Below are 18,232 nucleotides of genomic sequence, written 5' to 3'. Positions count from 1 at the left end.
TGGACTAGGAGGGTGACAATGGACAAGATAAAATGTGAGTTCTAGTAAAAAAAAAAAATGACTCCCAGATTTCTGGTTTGGGCAGCTGGCGGAATTGTGGTACCAGTGACTGAGATGAGGAAAGTTGGAGGGAAGTGGGATTTGGAGGGGGAGCAGTAAGAGTTTGGTTTGGGGCATATTAAATCCGGGATGCCTGTCAGATGACCAAATGGAGCTGTCAAGCAGGTAGGTGAATACAGGAGTCTAGAGATAGGAAACATTGTCTCCGCTCACCTCGCCAACACTGCGCCAGCCTGTGACCGGAGCCCATCCAGGGCAGGCAGGCAGGAAATGTTCCAGAATGAGAGTAGCAGTAACTTTTAGAAAAAGCCTCATCCGTAATGTTTACTGAATCTTTCATGAACTCATTTTGCAAAGCTTGCCAGCCACACTAAGGGCGGGGCGCACTGTTGGCAAGATGGGGAAATCAGTGTGGTTTGCCTTCCTTGCCACAAGGTTCCCTCTTCTGCGCCCCTGGGGCCACTCCTCTCCCCATAGACACTCTCTGCCCTTCCCTTCACCCTGAATTCCACCAGTAGACAGCTGTATGTTTTGTCTGTGCAGAAGGCTGCAGAATGGGTCCGGGCAGTTGTGCTATAGAGAGTTAGAATCTCTGTGACTGTAGTCAACAAGATGCAGTTCTTCTTCCAGGGCTATTAAGAAGAAGGCACGTTCCTGCTTCCTTTCCTTTATTTATGCAGTTACCTGGAATCCTTTTTACTCCTGTCTCCATCAACCTATATCCCACACGCCCTTCAAGAGGCACACTTTGTGTCATCTTCTCTGTGCAGCCTTCCCCAGTTCTCATGAGTAGAATTCTTCTCTTTGTCGCCTGTGCTCTTCTTGCTTTTTGTGCCTCTGTAATGGTGCTAAAAACAGTATGCCTTGTATTCCAATTATTTGTGAGGTTCTGACTCCTTATTATGCTGTCAACTTGGAAGACAGGGGCCTTTTTCTGTACATTTCTGTATCTCTCACATAGTTCCTTTGCCATAGCAAGTGTTTGATGAATGAATATTAGTGGAATTGAACTTTCAATGAAAGTATTTTGCACGTTGGAAGTGAGTCTTATAGATATACAAGCAAGACCTTACTTAAATTTCTTTCTGAACAGTTAGACAGTGAAATATAGAATCTACCAGCAGCAGACACGTATGAGAACTCACTGCCAGCATCTGTAATATGTGGGTGGAGAATCTAATCAAGCTTAAATCAAATCACAGAGTGAATTTGCCATTTGCAGCTAATGGACTGCCACACACAGTGATCTGTTGTCTCTATTTCCCCATTTGTACTTCGACATTTAAGCCACTGGATGGTCCATATAATCTATTGCTCGCACTAATGCATAACCGAGCTAGCTTCCCTTCCCCCAACTCATGCTGTTTTTTTTTTTTAAAGGAAGAACATTGAGTAAACGGTTCAGTGTTCACGTGAGTTGATTGACTTTATTTTGTGGGGGCATTTGATTAATTACAAAGATGGGTGTCATGCTTTTGTGTTCTCTCCTCTGACTTAAATACCCAAGTGTGTTTCAAACAAAAGCTGATGTCAGCAAGACCCTTGATCTCCGAGGATGCTGTAAGTGGTATCATAATGATTATTATTTTTACCACTTTCGTTGCCACCTCATGACAGAAATTTTACCACAAAAAAATGGTTTGCAAAATTATATATTTGCAACGTAACCTAAGGTGGATTTTGTTTCGTGTTAACTGAGTGGAATTTTAAAAAGCAGATGTGAGTGTGAGTTTCATTTGGAAATTATGTCTTACACTCCATTCTTCTCTTTCTTTTCCTTCTTCCTCTTTCTTCCTTTCCTCCTCCTTCCCCTTCCTTGTCTTCCTTCTCTACTGCATACTCAGTTACTAGTTACGGTAATGAATAGGAGTTTTCTCATCCATAGATTTAAAATGTGATCCATAAAGATGTTATCTTTTTTGAGTCCAATAAAATGTTCTAATGTGTATCAGGCATTGACAAGGACAAAAGGTGACTCTCCTGCCTAAGCTGTATACAAGCCTTTGAAATCAGGGATTAGGAAGGCACGTTCTCTCAGGCAATTGAATTGTTTTGTCCCGAATTGAATCAGGACGCCTGAGTGCTAGTCTCAACTGTGCCATGATCCATCCGTGTATCCTTCAGCCACTTTGACATTCTGTGTTTTGGGTTCTTCATATTTAAGATGGAGGGCTTTCTATTTTCCCAGCTCTGTAACAAAGCAGGGGAGGGCTGCCGTGTCTCAGTATCCAAGGCATTTGGGAAACCTGGGTATCCACATGCACAATATGAATTTGTCTACATTTGGGAACCAGTAACATGTGGGGTGGGATCACACAAGAAACCTGATGCTGAACAGCTGGATTGCAAAATGAATGTGTTTGAAGCCAGCCACACCACTGTGAATTTGTCAGAAGCATAGGGGCTTTGCCTTTCTTAGAAGCTCCCCAGAGAAGGGGTTATCCAAAGGCTTTTCCCAAAGCCTGGGCGGGGGCAGAGAGGCTTGGAGTTGGAGGAGGGTGGGTCATTGTAACAGCAACCCCCGGAGCAATCTGTGACGGCTTTGTTGTCCTACAGTAGGGTAGCGTGGCATGTCACTGCCATGGCTGCTTGCGAGCTTTTGTTTTTTCTTCTTGGGAAGTGATTTCCACAAATACCTCCAAAATTAATGGTCTGGTACCTTTGGGGGAAGGGTTGCTGTTTGAAGTATTTACTAAATTCCTTCTATGACCAGTAGTTGGTTGAGGTTTTCTATTTCTTTTTGAGCTAATTTCTTTATTTATGTTTTCCTTTAAAAATGATCCATTTCATCTGTTTTCAAACTAATTGTCATAGTTACGCAAATGATAACTTCTGAATTCACAGTCATTGCTCCTTTCTTGTTCCTAAATTTATATATTTGTGATACCTTTCAAAACCTTTGAATGCTAGGTCCTATTGTCTGCCGCTATTGATGTCTTCTTTCTTGTTTCTACTTTTCTGCCTCTGTATAGCCTTACAAAGCCTCCTTATTTTCTTTACATTCAGTTGAGGCAAAAACAGCCCTGGCTAAACTCTCACTATGCGATTAAGTGCTCTACCAGGAACCACAGGAAGATATATAGGGAGCGATAAACTTGGTCTTTACATTCAGGAGAGCTGTGATTTAACGGGAAGGACTAGGTGAGTATTCATGAAAATACAGGCAGGTTTTGAAGCAGAGTGCTAAATGCTAGAGACCACTAGGGGAGGGATGCCCAAGGGAGGGGCTTCCCTCACTCATGACTAAAACTAAATGAAGCCAGTCAGAGTCAGGGGCAACCTCAAACACAGAGCATGGCAGAGACCTTCAGGGTCAAGAGGTGGCAAGGGATAAACAGTTCAGCGGCACACAATGTATCATAGTTAGGGGCTCCAAATTGTATTGGTCCAAGATGTCAGTGGGCGTCTGCAGAAGGGTTCAAAGCCGTGTATGTAGCCTCTGTCGTTGGATCCACTACCAGGGCAATATGCAGGCCGCTTATTGAACTAACATGCCAGTTAGTGACTGGGTCACTTGGAGGTGGTACTAAATAGCTCGCAAGGCACCTGCAGATACACCTAGCACTCACGACATGATACTGAAATGTTCTGTTTCAGTGTATCTCATTCCATGAGATTATGAGCTCCATGAAGTCATGGCCTGAGTCTTACTCATCTTTGTCTCCCCAGTGCCTGAACCATATGTAAGTGCTTTGTATTACTGAGTGGCTAAAAGCACAGGCTTTGGCGTCACATCGATCTGCACTTATTTGGCTTCATCGCTTTCCACCTGAGTAATTTACTTATTGTCTCCGGACCTCAGTTTTCTCATCTGTAAAATAGTGATGACAATAATGCCAACCTCTAGGAATTGTTGCGAGAGTAAAATGGGATGACAGATTTGGAAGTACTTAGCAGAGTGCCTGTTCAGAGTAAGCATTCAATTAGTGGTAGCTCTGTTTGTTATTACATGATTGCGGAATGAATGGGTGAGGATGAGTGGGCTGAAGAAGGATGGTGGCCTATTTGATGAGGTCAGGACCCAGGGATGGGAAGAGGCTCAATAGGGGTGAACCCAGCAGCCCTCCAAGTCTCCCTCTCTTCCCTTTGGGTGATTGGGAGGCTGAGACAATGCGGATAATGTTTAAGCATCTCTTGCTCTGTGTAAGGCTTGCAATCATCTTGGCTGGGGGAACAGGGATTGAATAGACCCTGGGTGGGTGATGATGTTATTAATACAAACATTTTTCAAATGTAACATATTGATCTCTGCACCCAGTTGTTAGTTTGTGAGCACGGTGCCTTTGGAAAGTCATTACTAGAAGCTTGAATGGGTAGCTTAGAACAATTAGAAGCTTTGAACACTTTCAAGCTGAGGATTGGGATAAGAATGTTTTGACTCTGGGCTTCCCTGGTGGCGCAGTGGTTGAGAGTCCGCCTGCCGATGCAGGGGACACGGGTTCGTGCCCCGGTCCGGGAGGATCCCACATGCCGCGGAGCGGCTGGGCCCGTGAGCCATGGTCGCTGAGCCTGCGCGTCCGGAGCCTGTGCTCCGTTGAAAAAAAAAAAAAGAATGTTTTGACTCTATGGTTTCTCCTGGGCTTTCCCTGGTGTGCTGGACTAATTATCAAATGTAATTAGGAAAGCTGAGAGGTGGGGAGACTGCAGGAGCAGCATACTTTCCCAGGGACCCTCATTTCTTTGTGCAGAAAAGGAGTTGGGGAGGACTGTCTCTCTGTTGTGGACAAGCCGCAATGCATAGGGCACTAGAGGGCGGGAAGGGTCCTGGGAACACGACTTTTCCAGCAGACACTCAAGCCTACAGGGACGCATTGCTCTTGAATAAATTTTAAGTGGTTAGGACGGTTTTCCCCTCCTTCTTTTTCAGAGAGGAATGGTATTCTGGGCTACTACCAGGTGCTCAGTTCACTTTTAGCAAAAAGTCCAATTTTTGTGGGTCCAAAGCGGTTAAAAACTGGTGTCCTTCTTTCAAAACTCGTGAAGATAGAGAGAGGGACTTCCACGTCTCGGTCAGCCAGAGTCTGTCCATCTCAGGTTGCAGAAGGTCTTTCTCATCTTCCTTGGCCTACACCCCTGCCCCCAGACTTGGGCTAGCAGCACTCTTGTCTTTGAGGCTCTGAGGAGAGGTGACATTTGTGGGGTCCTCTGCTTGCTGACTTTAATTCAGAGGGGAACATTCCATTTGGACATGGTCTTGAAGTTACTCTTGGCGAAATGGAAACAAGATACCACACATGCAACGTGGAAAGAAAATGGCACTCAGTATATCTTTACTCACGAGGGGCTGTGGTGCAGACTGTGAGCCTGGTATTTTGAGAAAAAGGAGATCCCTGGGGGCTAAAATGTGAAACTTTTTTCCCGTGCCAACATGGCATGAAGTTCATTGTCACAAGACCATCAAATATCAAGTCAATGTTTCCGCTTTCTCTGTAGGTAACCTGTCTCCATGATTTCTTTGGTGATGACGACGTGTTTATTGCCTGCGGTCCTGAAAAATTTCGTTATGCTCAGGATGACTTTTCTCTGGATGAAAATGGTAAGGACAACCACTGAATTTTATTGTTCCATTGTTCTCGCTCCTTCTATCCCTTAGGATTTCCATGGGCTTATATGGCCTGGAAAACATCCATGCATGGTCCCTTTCTCTTGTATAGTTGGATACATGAGTCTCTAAGTGAAAGTTGATTGCATATCTCAGATGTTTGGCCTCCAGACTCAATAAAACTCACTACCTGCCCCAACAGTGACCATATTTCTTGAACCATATATTATGTCACATGGGCTGACAGGCTCAATCAGACCACGGAAAGGAACATTTGGATTCAGAACTTGAATATTGTATGCATATGTTTTTTTTTTTCTAGTCAACATCCTCCAGCTATTTGGCCCATGTTGACGGTTCCATTTTAGAAATATTTTCCACTGTGTTGTTAGTGTCAAACATTTTCCCTCTTCCCACCTTCTGGCTTGTTGCCCCATTCCCCCTGATTTGTGGCTCAAGATTCCAGAAGATTGTTAATTTCAGGAAGGAGGTGAACATCTGCCCATCTCCCTTTGCTTGAGTCCAAGCTCCACGTGGAAGTTCACGGTGAATTAGCTCACACAGCCACAGGACTAGGGTATGATCCCGATGGAAAGACACATTCAAAACATATTTCCCAATAATGAGGAATAAAGTGTGGGAAAAAACAAATCAAGTTGTACTAATATAGAGTTTACAAACAACTCAAGTGACAGGGACCCTGAAAGGGGTGGCATTTCTGCTGTGTTCACTTTGAGAAGAGGCAAATGACCAAAAAATAGCTAAACAGATCTCGGGCTGTGTCCAGTTTCTTGTATCTTCTACATCTTCAGCTCTGGACAGTAATCACTAAAGTTTATCCATGAAAACAAGAAGTAGAACAAACAAAAATGAGCTTTCTGCTTAACTCCGTTTCCTGAAAAACTTAATTTACCAGAAAAGACCTAATCTTTCTGAGTAACTGATATTTTCAATGTATCTTTAAGTAGAAGGTGACAAGGAGGTGTCCAATGGAGAGACAACCCTGCGCCTAGCTGTTTGGTTCCACTTTGAGCATGATCACGTGAGGTTGGGGAACGTATAGTGGAAAGAGCTCTAGACTGGGACTCGGGAGACTTGACTGCTCATCCTTATTCTGCTGTTTTCTTCCTTTGTGACCCTAAGCAAGAGGCTTAAGCTCTTTGTATTCTCATCAACAACATGAGTATAATAGTCCTCCTAATATATTAGTACAATCAGCGCCCCCAAATTACCATTGTAGGGATGCTGAGTGACCTGCATAGAAAGGGTGCTCTGAACGTGTCAGATTGGGGTTGGGGAAGTAGCAGGAACATCTGGCAGACTCTCCTACACACCCAGGAGCTTTCTGTAAGTTCTGAGTGGCATAGTCGCTGCTGGTCCATTTATTCATTAAACCAGCATAGCAGATTATAATAACATGCATTGAAAATCGAAAAGAACTGTAAATGCAAGATGGTGGTGGTGGTGGTAGTGCTTATTTATAAAATGGCATGACGTCCTTAATATGCCTATTACAATACATGGCATGCGATGAATAATAAATAATAGCTCCCTCCCCCTCCTTTAAATTACTCATGAACGTTTCATCTGCGTGGCTGCAACCTCTGAGCTGTCAGTCTCTTCTCCAAGGAAATTAATTAATTATGTCAACAGGTGCTATTCTGAGACATGACTGGGTTATCCAAAAGTGATTGAGTTGACTATTGAATTACCTGCCCGAACTGCTTTTCTACTCCTTCCCTTGTTTCCATGATTCAGGAATGTAAACACCTGGCTTAGCCCAGGTGACTTTTGAAAGTTTCTCCCATGCCTCCCTCTCCAGAGCCATCGTTCCTTCAAACAGTGAGAACCACCTTGTAGTCCTGAGCCCTAAGGTGCTTTGGTATGTGGTGCTTATTGCAGTTTCCAGAGGTTGGTGAGATGCTGAGTCTTGGTTCTCCCCGGCTCTACTAAGCCGTCTGTGTCCTTTTCCGCCAGAATGCCGAGTCATGAAGGGAAACCCATCAGCCACAGCTGGCCCAAAGGCATCCCCAACACCTCAGAAGAGTTCAGCTAAGAGCCCTGGCCCCATGCGCCGGAGCAAGTCTCCAGCTGACTCAGGTAACGACCAAGACGGTGAGTGCTCTTCTCCTAACTGTGCACGCTGACTTCATTTACAGAGGCCAGTACCCTCTGCATGCAGAGGAATGAGTTCCTCATGAACACCATTTGTGTCTCCATGAGACCAATTCTGTCCGTTCAGAGACTAACCCGTTCAACTCGTTTGGAGTCATGGAGACACAGCTACAACACCGATTCTACACAAATGGATGCAGACCAGAAATCTGACCCACTTGCCATGCCTGCTGTAATGCTGTTTGTCATGGTTGTGTTCATTGCCATCATTCTCAACGTCATCCAGCCAGTGCATAGTCCATGAAATAATCAAGTCAAACGTAAATTTGAGATAGAAAATCAGAATCAAAAACAAAATGTAGAAAAAAAGCCACCTCCCTCAAAGTGTCCACATGGTGGATGCCCTTGAGCTTCAAATTTGACTTGGAATTTTTTTAGAAGTCAAAACCAAAAGGGAAACAAAATAAACTGCACCATTCTCACAGGAGTAAAGGACCTATAGGCCAGGCTCTGAAAGGAAATAAAGACATTTGTCATAGAGGATTTTATTTAGTGGATAGTGAGCAAATCTAAAAAATGTGGTCTAGGGATCACTGCTGACCCATGAACTATTTATCAGTGTGTGATGAGATTAGGAGCTTGTGGCCAATGTAAATCATGCCACCGAGCAAACCATTTACTTCACAGCATGATTTTACTGCTAAAGGCAGCAGCGTGCCGGTTTACGTGCTGGTACAAGGTCTCGCACCCGTAGCTTGAGTGGCACTGATCTAAAAGGCAAAAGGGCAGAGAAGGCCAAGTTTAGAAGCTTGGTAGACTCATGCACGGACAATTTGAGTCCTTCATGGTAAAGAAATGATATGCTCCAGAAGATTTACTCATTTGTCCTCCCAAAGCTCAGGGTTCACCATGAGAATTCTTCTAGCCTGAGAGCCTTGGGGCAGAGAGCAAAAGCACTCTTCATCGCTTCTTCAATTTGAGGCGGCTTGAGCAGCCTATTGGCTTTGAAATGCCCGTGGCCTGGAAAAAAAGCCCGTCCTGCTGGCCTCACGCTACCATGCCTATCACCGGCCATCTCTTTATTCTCGAGCAGAAGGAACTCAACTGTGAAGAGGCAGCTCAGGCTTTTCATACTTCCATGTCTTTGCATACCCTGTTCTCCCGCACCTGGAATGCCATCCCTCAAACCTGCCGCTCTTCTTTGCTTGAAAACTCCTACTCATCCTTCAACACCTCAAATAGAAATAGTTGTTTCATTCTCCACAACATCATAGCACGGTATTCATATCTCTGGGGTAATATTCACCACAACTGTGTTGTAAAGTATGTATTTACTTGTATGTATTTACTTCATCAACTAAATACTGGTTCCCTCAAGGGCAAGGTGTCATGTTCATTTCTGTATCCTCAGTGCTGAGCACAGTACCTGGGTCCTAGTAGATGCTCAAATAATGCTTGTGAATGAATAGATGCATACGAGCACCTATTTCACCCAGCATGGTACTAGAGACCCAATAAGCATGTAGGTAATATTTGCGGAAGGAATAAAAAATGCATGTGTTTGGTGATATTTTGATTAAGCGTACAGAACAGCACATGAATCTATCTAAGCAAATTCATATTGCTCAAACTACAAAGACCTAGAGTTTAGCACTTGGATTGAGAATGAAATTGTTTATAAGGTTCTAAGCAGGGCCTTGCCCAAAAAACGGACTTTAAACAGTTGATCAAGATTCCTAAAGTCTGGAAATAACCACTTAGCTGATCATTTTTTCAGAAGTATCACTGGCTATTTCTGGGATTTCTAACCTGTATTACTTATCTCTTGCTATAAAACAAATTACTCTGAAACATAGTAGCTTAAAACAACAAACATTTTTTTATCTCACAGTTTCTGTGGGTCAGGAATTCTGGGGTGGCTTAGCTGGGTGGTTGTGTCCAGCTCAGAATCTCTCATGTAGTTGAGGTCAAGGTATTAGTAGGGGCTGTAGTCATCTGAAGGCTCAACTGGGACTGTAGGATCCACTTCCAAGATGGCCATTGGCAGGATCCTCCCCACAGACAGCAATTCAAGAGGGTGAATAAGGAAGAAGATGTGGTGCCTTTTATGATCTACTCTCCAAAGCTACACACTGTCACTTCCGTTTTAGTCTGTTCATTAGAAGCAGTCACTAAGGCCAGCCCACATTCAAGGGGAGGGGAAGCAGGCTCCACTTCTGGAAGGGAGGAATATCAAAGAATTTGTGGACCTAGTTTTAAACCATCACATAACCCATTAGTTAGAAATGCTGGAGTGGCAGCAGTTTGAAGTAAATCGATTCTCTTTGCAGACTGTATCCAATTGGATTACCCAGAACACATGAACCCAACCACCTGTAATTAAACACAGTTTAAACATGTGTCAAATAATTGATCTCCAGCATACTGCATGCAGAATTTCCCTTCTAAAATGTATGCACTTCACTGATTCTAAGAGGTTGGAGACAGAGAAGGAATGCATTAGGACTCAATGAATATGTGTCAAATTGAAAGGAGTTGTAATAGATCCCAACCTAGGCTGAGGCAGGCAAGATCTATTCTTATTCCTTCAGACCTCCCTTGCTAAAAGAAGGAATGAGGATGTATTCACACACACAAGGTAAACAAAGTAACCAATTTGAGGTAGGAAAATGGGACCTTACTTTGGCAGATATCAGAATTACAAGCAGCCCCAGTTTCCTACCAGTAAAAAATCTAAAGTGGTATCCTCAGTAGAGAGAATTTAAATCTTTATTTCAGGTAGTTCATGAACATAAATGAAGTCAAACTCTAGTCTAGCCAACCTTCATGGCAATTTCCGGAACATTTGAGCTTATCTTAGATGATGTATTTAGAGCCTCCACATGGTTTCAGCCCCAAAGGGTAAAAGGATTCACGTAACACAACCTTGCCCATGCCGTGGGAGTTTAGGGCCAAGTCTAGGACATCCACTCAGTGAACATTGCACAGGGGCAAAGCTGATCTCAGGCAAACAGGACTTTAGGTAAGGTTCGGATTTGACATACCCATTTTCCCTTTTCCACCCCCTCCTCACTCAGGACCATCTCAAGCTGGGAGGTGTAGGGAGATAGGATATGGAAGAGGAGGGAGAGACATCTCTCTAGGAAAACCCAATTATACCACTTCGCAGCTTTGTGACTTGGGACAAGTTTCTTACCTTGTCTAAGACTTGGTTTCCATTTTGGATAAGACAGATTTTGCATGTCTAGACAAAAATCATTTTCCATTGTTATCAGGGATTTCCAGGGTTGTAAAATAGCTTCCACAGAATCAGAATCAGGTAACAAGAAGGGTGAGCTATAGACAATACATAGTTTTGCATTAGCATAAATTTCTCCTTACAAACATAAAGAAAGAATTGTTTCATAAAGTATCAAGGTTTTCTGAGCTGTTAGCAAGAGACATATACAGATGAATATACATTTAACCAAAGAATAATGGCAATGTGTGGGGCTGAAATTCTTTGTTCTTTTGTAGTACACGGTAGTACCGCCCTGTTTCCATTCTGTGTCAGTCCGTCTTAGATCTGAGACTTGTGGATGGATCCACATTTCTTCATTCAACCTGAGTGACTAAAGGGTGTGGAAGATAGGCCATTTCCAGGGAATTTTAACTACCTTCCTTTGATGGCAAACGAAAGCCAAAGATCTTCCTCTTTAGCCGGGATTCAAACCAAATGAAACATTGGCTCAGTTCAGGTTCAGTTAAAGGAATATTTTGATGTTCTAGTTCATTAGAAAATATATAGGTTTGTTTCTGGTTTGAACACGTTTGCTAGCTTTTCAAATATATATATATTATATATATAATATATGTATATATAAAATATATATATTTGGTCCAATTCATGGTTCAGTTAATATCTGGGTTCAGTTTGACTTGAGGTTTAGGAAATTGATGCTATTTGGTCTGTAATTTGCGTCATAATTTGATTCTTTGTTCCTTATTCCTTAAGTTGTCTCTTTCCCATTCTGCCCATGAATAAATCAAAGTCCTTCTACTTTGTTCCCTTCAAGTTCAGTCCCTACTCCTGCCAGTACTGAGTTTGCCCCCAAAGGGAATGTCTGTTGCTAAGCCCTAAACTTGAGTTAAGGAAGGATTTGATTGTCTATACAATATTGCTATAAGGAGCTCTCATTCTCACTGGGCAGAGCTGACAGACTCTGAGAATCCAAGTTCCATTAGCCAGGTTTGTCTTTAAAGTAGGCCAAGGGATTGTGTGGTAAGCAGATGAAAGCTGAGCCCAGAAGGCTCCTGTGGAATGTTTGAAGGAAGTTTGTGCAGTGCTCCCTTTTGATTAACCTAGGACTTGCCATTTGATGGGCAAAGGTAAGCCTGGCTTCAGAACTAACGGAAGACATTTCTGTGTCTCTCGACTTCCATTTTAGCCATTAATGTGTTAATTTTTCTCTTTATGCAGCTACCTCCCAATTGAATTGAATTGAATTGAATTAAAAGGACAAAGTCAGCTAGTTGCTGGGAAGGAATCTTTTCTTTTTCTTTCTGGTTTTTTTTTTTTTAAAGGAGCCTCCAAGGAAGCTAATTCCCACTTGAGAGGATCGTAATGTGATCATTACTTTGCTATTCTTCAATAGTATATCATTGTTGCAGCAACCCGATGTTCTCCACCCTCCTTCCCCCAACCTATGTGCACCTATTCCTGAAAGTCAAATCTTCCCTGTTCCCAAACGCCCAAGAATGGATGTCTTCTCTACCAAAATACATAGCTTTTGAAAGGGGAGGTCAAGGGCCACAAAACAGCCAGGTGAGGGTGCCCATGGGAGAATAGTATCCGGGAGTCCTCTTCTGAACCAAAGACGCTGCTTTGGGTTGCCTAAGATGGAGGGACCTGGATGTTCTGACCTTCCTGAATGTGACTGTCTGGATGTACCAGCTCGGTCTAATAAGAATATAATGCGAGCCACAAATGCAAGCCTTGTATGTAATTTTAAATTTTCTAGTAGCCACAGTTAAGCTCAAAGAAACAGGTGAAATTAGCTTTGAAAATGTATTTTATTTTACTGAATATATCTGAAATCTTATCACTTCATCATGTAACCAATGTAAGAAATTGTTGAGATATTTTACATTTGTTGAAATGGGACCGTATTTTACACTTACAGCACATCTCAATTCTGACTAGCCACACTTCAAATGCTCACTAGCCCTATGTGACTAGTAGACAGCACAATACCCTTCTTCTGCATCTGAGAGAAGTTCCAGGTAATGATCTTTTACATGAAGTAAATGCTCTGCACTTTGCAAAATATTTCCAAACCTGTCATCTCAGTCGTCACTCATAATAGCACCATGGCTTAAATTGGGAAAGGAAAATTATCCCATTTTTTTTTAGATTGGAGAACTAAGATATAAAGAGGTTCAGTAAATCTTTCAGTCTTCCCGATATCTATTTAGTACTCAAGAACGAGAGCCCAGCTCTCCTGACTCCCAGGTAGGCGGTCCTTGCATTGTCCTTAAATCAGGGTGTGGAAGCTCCAGAGTGGTGAATAAACAGTCTCTGTTGCATGGTCCTTGCTTCTCTGCTTCCTTCCACCTTCCCCCACCTCCAGGCAAGGGATGTGGAGAGACTGGGAGAGGGGGGTGGTATCTGTGTCATTCTCTTTGTGCAGCATAGAGCAAGCCATGAGTAATTAAGCACCTTTGCTTCCAGTGCCCAGTCCTAGACACTCCATCAGCTCCCCTACAGTCAGTCCAAGTGGAAGTGGTGCCCTTGGCGAAGCTATGGGAAGAGAAAAACTTGCCTTGCCTCCTCCCCCACTCTGATTCTTTCTAAAACCACAGCTTACGTCTAGTTTAAGTGGAAGAACTGTCCTATATATAAGGCAACTTTTCCATTGCCATTGGAGAGCCGTTTAGTAAATGGTTGGAGCAAGCAGTCAAATGCCACGCCCCCCCCCCCCCCCCCCCCCCCGTCCCCGAGCACTCCACACAGCATGGGATGCGGTCGTGCTAACCCATCTCCCTGCAGTAGCAGTCCTAGCAACCTGCTGCAGCCGGGGACTTGTGTGTTTTTTGGCTGCGTTGGGTCTTCATTGCTGCGCGTGGGCTTTTCTCTAGTTGTGGCGAGCAGGGGCTACTCTTCGTTGTAGAGCGTGGGCTTCTCATTGTGGTGGCTTCTCTAGGGCACGCGGGCTTCAGTAGTTGTGGCATGCGGGCTTCAGTAGTTGTGGCTCGCAGGCTCTAGAGCGCAGACTCAGTAGTTGTGGCGCGTGGGCTTAGTTGCTCCTCGGCATGTGGGATCTTCCCGGACCAGGGCTCGAACCCGTGTCCCCTGCTTTGGCAGGCGGATTCTCAACCACTGTGCCACCAGGGAAGTCCAGGGACTTGTGTTTAAATACAACTGATTCCCCAAAGTTTTGGTGGAGTAACTAGTAATGCTAGGTGCTATGAGGAAAAGAAATGATAAGATGAAGTACCTGTCACTAAGAAGCTTATGATTTATTTGGGGAACCAGTATGCATATAAAATTTAACAAAAATTTTTATTTACAAATACTTACATAGTTCATATGTGCCAAGCAACCGTTCTAATCACTTTACGTGTATTAACTAGTTTAATCCTTACAACAACTTTACGAGGTAGGTGCTCTTATCCCCATTTGCAAATGAAGAAACTAGGGCATATGAACAATGTGACCTGTCCAAGATCACAGAGCTAGTAAGTGGTAGAGCTGGGATTTGAATCCAGGCAATCTGGCTCCACAGTCCACAATGTAACCATTGCACTGTGATGCTAAATAAGACTTAATGATAATGGTTTGTTTAAATGCCAAGTGCATGAGAGATACAGGCAGTAAGTGCTATTGGAAGTACTGGAGTTTGTGGGAAAGAGAGTTCATTGGGGATTAGGGTGCTAAGGGAGGGCTTCCTGGAAGAACTGGGGCTTGAAAGAGAATTAGATTTCAATTAATAAGGAAATGGATATTTCTGGCAGCAGAGAAGGCATGAACAAAAGAGCAGAGGTGGTGATGAATATAGCATATCGGGGTACAGAGAGGCGACCATTAAATCTACGTCTCCAGCCCCAACCTTCCTTCCGGATGTCAGTGCCATGAATGCTTACCAGACAATTCTGCTTATATGTGCCAAATGCAACGTGTCTAAAAGTCAAAAACATCTCCTCTCCCCAGCTCCCTGACAGTAGAATCAATTCTATTCTATTCCCCAGGCGCAACACCTTGGCGTTATCTTTGATTCTTCCCACTCTTTAATCCTTCATGTCCACCATATGCTGTTCCTGTTGTTGAACGTTTGAAACATCTTCACCTTTCCCACACAGAAGTCCCTTCCTTTCCCTCATCACCTGATGCCTGGATTACTCAACACACTCCTACACAGTATCTCTGCTTCAAATCTCTGTCCACTTACACATCTGCTGTGGTACCACCACATTTTTCATCCTAAAACATGGCCATTGTGTAACTTTCCTGCTCCAGTACCTTCAGTGCTTCCACGTTGAGTTCAGTGATCACTCCTGCCCCCATGGTAAGGCTGAGCGAGTAAAAAGAGAGAAGAGCTGACAGCTGAAGACTGTTCTGGGGAGCACAGCAATAACATGCAAAAGCCAGAATTATGGGCTTCACTCGGGAAAACTTCAGTCCTCTAACGCCTGAGCTGCTAGCGAAAGAATTAGTGTGCAGCCGGCATAGGTTGATAAATCACCCCCTGTGGAAGGGGGGTTCCTAACTTGGTGCTTCAGTTCCTTCCATTTCTAATAATGGCAGTAGTAATAGCAATAGGAGATGTCATTACTGAGCCCTCCCTGTCTGCTAAGGCACCTGGCTAAGCATTTTATATGTAGTCTCTCATGTACTCCTCAGAACAACAACAATTGACATATGCATTCTTCTTATTCAAACGTTACAGTTGAGGAAACAGGCTCACAGAGGGTAGGTTACACCCAAGGTCACACATCTAGGAAATGGCTAAGCCAGGATTTAAAACCCTGACTGATTCCAAAGCGTATGTTCTTTCCACAAATAAGAGCAGCGTAGTTTCTTCTAGTTCCTGCCCAATAAAATTGGGAGTGAGTGTTGACAACAGGCGTGCTCCACCAGAAACATGTTCCCAGCAGAACCACCTTCGACTGGAAATAAATGTTGTCAGCATTGTCAAGCCTGAGAAAATAATCTTGGCACATCCAGCAGCCTTCTTACAGACGTCCTCTTCTTGAGGGAAACTGATCTGTGCCAAAATATTACACAACTGGGTACACATATCTGTTCTTTTCTTTGTTTGTTTTTTTAAATCTTTATTGGAGTATAATTGCTTTACAATGGTGTGTTAGTTGCTGCTGTATAACAAAGTGAATCAGCTATATGTATACATATATCCCCATATCCCCTCCCTCTTGTGTCTCCCTCCCACCCTCCCTATCCCACCCGTCTAGGTGGTCACAGAGCACTGAGCTGATCTCCCTGTGCTACGCGGCCGCTTCCCACTAGCTGTCTATTTTACATTTGGTAGTGTATATATGTCCATTGCCACTCTCTCACTTCGTCCCAGCGTACCCTTCCCCCTCCCCGTGTCCTCAAGTCCATTCTCTATGCCTGCATCTGCATTCCTGTCCTGCCCCTAGGTTCTTTTTTTTAATATAAATTTATTTATTGATTTATTTCTATTTTTGGCTGTGTTGGGTCTTCGTTGCTGCATGTGGGCTTCTCTCTAGTTGCGGCGAGCGGGGGCCACTCCTCGCCACGGTGCGCAGGCCTCCCATTGTGGTGGCTTCTCCTGCTGCAGAGCACGGGCTCCAGGCACGCGGGCCTCAGCGGTTGTGCCTAGCTGGCTCCAGAGCGCAGGCTCAGTAGTTGTGGCTCACGGGCTTAGTTGCTCCGCGGCATGTGGGATCTTCCTGGACCAGGGCTCGAACCCGTGTCCCGTGCATTGGCAGGCGGATTCTCAACCACTGCGCCACCAGGGAAACCCTGCCCCTAGGTTCTTCAGAACCATTTTTTTTTCTGTAGATTCCATATATATGTGTTAGCATACTGTATTTGTTTTTCTCTTTCTGACTTACTTCACTCTGTATGACAGACTCTAGGTCCATCCACCTCACTACAAATAACTCAATTTTGTTTCCTTTTATGGTTAAGTAATATTCCATTGTATATATGTGCCACATCTTCTTTATCCGTTCATCTGTTGATGGACACTTAGGTTGCTGCCATGTCCTGGCTATTGTAAATAGAGCTGCAATGAACATTGTGGTGCATGACTCTTTCTGAATTATGGTTTTCTCAGGGTATAGGCCCAGTAGTGGGATTGCTGGGTTGTACGGTGGTTCTATTTCTAGTTTTTAAAGGAACCTCCATACTGTTCTCCATAGTGACTGTATCAATTTACATTCCCACCAACAGTGCAAGAGGGTTCCCTTTTCTCCACACCCTCTCCAGCATCACATATTTGTTTTGCAACAGGGAAAACTCTTACTTCTCTCCCCTATTTGAAAGATTCACCACTGCATGCTGTTTAAGACTCTGTAGGGAATAGATTTAAAATTCAAATTCCAACTTCTGAACTTAGGGTATCTCACAACTTATGATTGAATTTGGTCTGAGAACTGGCCCTATGATCAAATCAGTGAAGAACTGTTTTAGGGCCCCTTAGTTCTTGCTTCCCTACTGGATGGTTCTGGGGAGAGGGACAAAGGATTTCCACTGAGCAGAAGCAATTAGCCAAACCAATCCACACACCCCGCCCAAGGGCTCTTTGGAATGAATGTGTGAAAACCACAGGCCCTGTCTCTTGGCCTTGTTCTAAAGTAAGTTGAAACCACTTTGGTTCTACTTGGATGGCCTTCCAGGAAACCTCCCTGTATAAGTAGGGAGGAACCAGGGTGTCTTTGGACTGGAATGAAGGAACACTTAGAGCATCTCAAAATGAGAAAGAAATGAGGAAGTGGCTGCTGAATCGTATATTGAGATCTCCCTCTGCAAGGCATTAGGGAATTAGAAAAGACAAGACAGAGAACCAGTCACTAAAAGGTCATGGTGGTATGTGATATGCTAACTTTGAGGGAATTTTGAAATGAATCTGTGAGCAAACCCTCAAGTCCACCATCCATTGAGAAGAAGCAGTTTATACCCTTTAAGCAAGTCCTACACTCTCTGAGCCTCTATATCCTTGTGATTAAAAGGAGACTATTAATTCCTGGCTACCATCTCTTGGGGTTATCAGGAGGATCATGTGAATTTATATATTGCAAAATGCTTTGGAAACAATTGTAGAAATACATCTGCAATTATTAAGGTGGCTCTGAAATTATTGTCATGGCTTTTTTTTTGTAGACTGAGTTATTTATTTTCAGTGAGAAATATTTCAAAATAGACATCAAACCAAAACCAGTAGACTTGATTTTGAGTTGAGCTCAAGTGTTGGGATTAGAATGGGAGGGAAAAGCCAGAGCTAAGTGAATGAGTGTTAAATCAGTTTGCTCTCCAGTCAAAGGCTGGGTGAA

The 18,232-nt window shown here is 43.6% G+C and overlaps 1 protein-coding gene across 2 annotated transcripts in view; it reads left to right on the top strand.

Annotated features, from left to right (window-relative positions):
- Positions 1-18,232, top strand: part of DCX (doublecortin) — a 109,749-nt gene that overhangs the window by 74,554 nt on the left and 16,963 nt on the right. The window contains exons 3-4 of one of the 2 annotated variants that reach the window (XM_082864940.1): positions 5,494-5,596; positions 7,580-7,717. In XM_082864940.1, the coding sequence (XP_082721066.1) occupies positions 5,494-5,596; positions 7,580-7,717 (241 nt within the window). The remainder of the gene's footprint in view (positions 1-5,493; positions 5,597-7,579; positions 7,718-18,232) is intronic. The other variant, XM_082864941.1, reaches the window with a different exon arrangement.

Source organism: Leucopleurus acutus, assembly GCF_964270905.1.
Source record: "Leucopleurus acutus genome assembly, chromosome: X".
Lineage (NCBI taxonomy): Eukaryota > Metazoa > Chordata > Mammalia > Artiodactyla > Delphinidae > Leucopleurus > Leucopleurus acutus.
This window is presented reverse-complemented; position numbering and strand designations above follow the sequence as displayed.